General features: G+C 41.6%; 1 protein-coding gene and 1 pseudogene across 1 annotated transcript; both read right to left on the bottom strand.

Annotated features, from left to right (window-relative positions):
- Positions 1 to 907: 907 nt before the first annotated feature.
- Positions 908 to 2,001, bottom strand: LOC125529118 (putative ATP synthase protein YMF19). The gene has a single exon (XM_048693520.1). The coding sequence runs from the start codon at positions 1,595 to 1,597 to the stop codon at positions 1,127 to 1,129; it is 471 nt and encodes a 156-aa protein (XP_048549477.1). The 5' UTR covers positions 1,598 to 2,001; the 3' UTR covers positions 908 to 1,126.
- A 490-nt stretch (positions 2,002 to 2,491) lies between these two features.
- Positions 2,492 to 3,858, bottom strand: LOC125529117 (annotated as a pseudogene).
- Positions 3,859 to 5,009: the final 1,151 nt, after the last annotated feature.

The raw sequence follows: 5,009 nt of genomic DNA on the forward strand, positions 1-5,009 counted from the left end.
TTGGAGGGACACGGAATCCTGGATATCTTGCCTTGGTTCCGACTCTAAACCGTTCTAAACAGATTCTTTCTGCATACTGATGTTGGCAGTTATGCCTAGGTGATAGATGTATGTTGCTGGATTGGAAAGCTATACGATCCCTTTTATTCAATTATGACAGCTGAGAGGAATTTGGGATGGCCCCGCTAGAGTTTCCAAAATGAATCGAATTGAACCCTATTGTTTTTTCACTCTAAATTCCATAGTATCAATACAATAACCTTTGAGAAATTGTGAGAACGGGAAGATGCAATCATTTAGATGGTGAAAATAGCCGAGAGTTGAGCAACCCCTAAAAGCACTCACAATGAATGGTACCAGCGGATACCAACCAGATAGAAACATGCTGAGAAATCTCTGTTATAGCTGAAACTAATATACCAATCCTATCCGTGACCCTTTCCACATTCTTTTCTTAGTCACCTAACCTATGACTGCTTTTTCTTTTAAGCTTTAATAACCTTAACATTCGAATCTGCATCTGCTATTTCAGTTCTGTCTAAAGATACTATTCTTTGATCACTTGAAACATAGTAGAAAGCATCTAAAACAGATATTATTGTGGATTCCCTCTCCTTGTGGGCTGGACTCCTTTTTACATGGACAGACAGGAAAGTGGAATCTGAGGAATTAGCTGGAACAGACTCACCTTAGCTTTGAACGACTATATCCCCTCTTCTATCTACATATGGATATATATGGTCTTTAATAAAGGAAGATGATTTTAGCCGAGGACTAACACAGCTTCCATTTTGCAGCACATCTCTCAGTGGGAATAGCATCATCCATGACTTCAGGCACAGCTAGCTACGGGTAAGCACAAAAGGTAATGACGAGAGGGCCGTCCTATGTACCCTGAAAGAGAAACTATGTGATAGAAGCCCGCTTTCCCTCTCTTCTATCCCACCTAACCACTTCGGGTATCAGTGGCCTCGTGATCTCCATGAACAGAGATCACTACACAAAAACAACTATATGAAAAACTTGCTTGCTTCTTCGAATCTCGAAATAACAGAACATATAGAAAGTGTTTTTGTGATGAGACCATTCTCTTCGGGGAACCTATAGAAAGATTATCAGACGGCTTTCATGATATTATGCTTCCTTGCCCGTGTGGAACATGTGTGAGCATTATGTTTTTCCAACAAGTGATCCGACTGGAAGAAGTGTTATATGAGGACTTCGAGATCAAATAGAGAATCTGTCTCTCCATTCCTCGTGAGCCACTTATTTCTCCGAAATCAGAGATCAGAGTGATTTTCCTCCTTTTTCCCAAATAGTCGACGGTCTTACACCATTGGGATACTTCGGATAAACTGGAGTACATATATGAGAGACCGGTGCTAAAACCTTTTCTCGAGATATCTTCCAGATTCTTAGGGTCCTTGCTCCGGATCTCGCCCCCCCGGTGCGAAAGCAGTTGGTTCCGTAGTTTGAGAATTCTACTAATTCCAAGTATTCCATTATTATTATTAAATAAGAGAATATAAAAAGTAAAGAGGAGAAGACATAACCAGAAGAATTGTGAGAAATAAGTTAATTTATCAAGTTGAGGCATTTCGATTTGGATTTCAAATAAGAAAGAAAAAAAAGGATTTTGTGAAATTTAGGAGTCGTTCGAAAGCATCAAGAGGGAAGAACTCAGATAGAAAGGCAGGCGAAGTTGGCGGCCAACCTAATCCCCCTCCCAGTTGTACCCTTGTGCATCCCCTTCGTAAACGATTTCCACTGGATCTGGAGATTCCCCGGGTCCCCCCGAATCGTCATCTTCAGACCCTGAATCATCATCCTACCTTTTACGCTTCCTCGAAGAAGACGGGCCTGCCTCGTTCGCCCCATCATTTGCTTTTGTGCTTTCAGGGGATCCCGTGGAATGAGCCTCCTGCTCTTCCGCAGGCGCATCGGGGTCGGGAGAATCTGGTTCACCGAGCTCAGCGCGGCGAAACCGCTTCGCTAGATTGGTGGCTGTTGCGACGAATTCGCTTGCGTCCCTGGCTTCCGTATAATCAAAGAAGATTTGTTGAAGAGTATCTCCTCCCTCACTATTCCAGAATATAAGATTTTCAGTGAACGATCGCGCAGACTCACCCTCCTCTAAAGGAAGAGGAGTGCCTACTTCATTAAATATTCTTTCAACCTTGGAAGTCAACTCCGAAATAATGTCTTCGGGATGGGCGGCGTGCGCCATTTCCTGCTGGAGGTCTGGTAGTCCGCCAATGGGAGGTTGGTCTATGGGAAAGTCACCCTCGTTAGGAGCATTGGTCATGACGAGAACATTGAGATCCGCGACATTCTCATTCCCAAGATGAAAGGCTATTCCTTGAACTCCGAATAAGATAACTAATGCCATTATTAGTACTGGCAACGCAAGACCAAACGATGGTATAGCAATGAACAAAAGAATGACACTTGGAAATAATGAACAAAGAATCATTGGAATTTCCCATCTTTTTCAGCTCTGCTCCCGAAAAGTGAAAGGAAAGGAGACTGATCTTGACGTCGGCGTTGGTTTTTCCAACGAAACGAAGTAGTTTTGGATTGGTCTTTCACATTCGGACACCCTCACCTTTCTTAGGACTATCAAGCCTTCTCGAATTAGGTCTATGGTAGAAGCTTTGAACGTAGACCCGGATACAAATCTTTCACTCACTGAAAAGTGAAAACCTATGACTATATTGTCCTAAAGACGGATGCGGCGGGAAGAAGTGGCATTTAGAAGTGTTGCTGACTTTACATTTAGGTTTCGGCATAACAAAGCTTGCACTGTCTTTTCGCACTTAGGCACACAGCATGCCGTTGGTAATGATTCTACTATGGTGCTGCAAATTCGCAAGCTGATCCTAAGTAATCGTTGTTGTTCATTGGATTCCTCCGGAATTACTTCGCTAGGATTGAAGAATTGCTGCAATGCTTCCTGAATAGACTCGATTCTCCCGTCGAGAGTTTCTTTGAAAGTCTTACCTAAACTCTTCCGACTGAATATGAGAAAGCCTATAAAACAACGAGCTACTATCATTTCTTCATTATAGATTGAGATCTTCTTCGGACTTGATGCACAAATAGATGGAATAGCAGCAAATAGCATATTTCTATCCTTCATATCCGTAGAAAGAAATCTCATCTCCAGGTAACTCCATCTTTTTCAGCTCTGCTCGCTCACTTTTGAAAGGAAAGGAGACTAATCTTGACGTCGGCGTGGGTTCTACCAACGAAACGAATCCGTTTTGTATTGAGATTTCACATAAGCATTGCACAATGATCCGCATTAGGCGGGGAGCAGCAATGATACCGCCGGCCAGGAATAAGTACCTATCCCTCTTATACTTAAGAAAAGAGAAGATAAGCTGGTGTTGAGAAATGAGAAGTGGGCTATATCCCCGGGGACTTTTTAAAAGCAGCTGAAAGGAAATGCTGCTTCCTTTCTATACGCTAATTCTTGCTTTGAAGAGATGTTCCAGACAAGGCATTCTTAAGTCCCACCTCACCTATATCCAACTTGAGGTATTCCATTGTTTCTAGTATAATAAGCAGGTTTAAGCCATGGAAGACATGAGTCACTAAAGTGCTGTTAACTAGATCGCGAAAGATGTGCCAAAGAGGTTTTCCAGCACATGGAATAGCACTCGCAGGGGCATCCTGTCAGTCGCCAGGCCATGCACATTTGAAAGAATTCCCACACACAATGGGAGCCGTTTCAACCATTTCTGCTCTACGTTGCAAACTAGGGGGCATAAGCTACCAAACCCCTGGCTAAGAATCTATATCATACCGAGCAATCATTCCGTCTTCTTGAGAAGAAAGAACGCATGAATCCTCGCTTTGAGCTCAACTACGAGTGCACCTAACAAGGTTTTCCAGACCTAAAAACGTTCATTGCAAAGAAATGTTGACCTCTGATTTAGAGAGGATCAACCACAACTTGAGAAAAGAAAAGTGCACACCGACATTATGCCTCATAAAGCTACCCCCATTCATAGCTTTATTCACTGTCTGCTCGAATAGCTTCATTTCAATGTTAGGATGACCCACAAGGTCGTCTAAAATAGCTTCCACCTATCTAGCTTCCATGTGGCACGCCAACCACAATCACTTCATCCCTTGGCTTCTTTATCATAGCTGCCTACCTCTTCAGATCAAGGATCAAAGACTACAAGAGCTCAAAGTTATTGCCGCACACTTCCATCTAGGAGATGCATGTTAAGCTATCCCTTGGATTATAGCCTAGGAGATCGATTGGCAGGCCTTGTTCTATGAAAAGAGTATCCTTATGGTTTAGGAACCCCAACATCTATTGAAAAGTATGATGCACCCCTCGGTTTACCAACATTTCCATTCAATCTCATTTAGATTCTATTAACTAACAAGCCGGGATCCAATTCCATTTCAACCGCTGAGGTCATTAACGAACTAGAAAAGAGCTAAGGAACTATTTCCAGATACCTAATCGGGTGCTGAACGAACTACTACTTCAATATGTCATTGCAATTTCAAATGGGTTTCAATGGCACTCAAGCAGCCTCACTACTTCGATCTCAGTAACCTAATGATCTCCCCAAATGTAACATCCCAAATTTTCAATTTGGAATTTTATACATTAGATCATCATGCATATCATATTTTTTTTTGCATTTTGGTTGATCCTAGAAATTTCACGCAACTCAAGGACCTTCGGAGAGAGTTGGGGATTTCATTATTTTAATATTTGAGAGTTTCTCAAATTTTGAAAAGAGGATCATTTGATTTATTTATTTGATCTTCAATAATTTTTCCGATATAAAAAATATAAGAGAGGGAATAATATGACTTTCCCAAAATTTAGGAAAAATGAAGATTTAATAAATAGATCAATTTTGGTTTTGCCGGAGTTATTCGCATTTTAATTGGATAGGGAAAAATGCGTGTTTTCGAAAATTGCATTTTAGGCCTGGAGTAAAGTTCATTTTGTTCGGCTCATTTTTAGGAGTCGGGGA

This window comes from Triticum urartu, unplaced genomic scaffold (genome assembly GCF_003073215.2).
Source record: "Triticum urartu cultivar G1812 unplaced genomic scaffold, Tu2.1 TuUngrouped_contig_5351, whole genome shotgun sequence".
In the NCBI taxonomy this organism is placed as follows: Eukaryota; Viridiplantae; Streptophyta; class Magnoliopsida; order Poales; family Poaceae; genus Triticum; species Triticum urartu.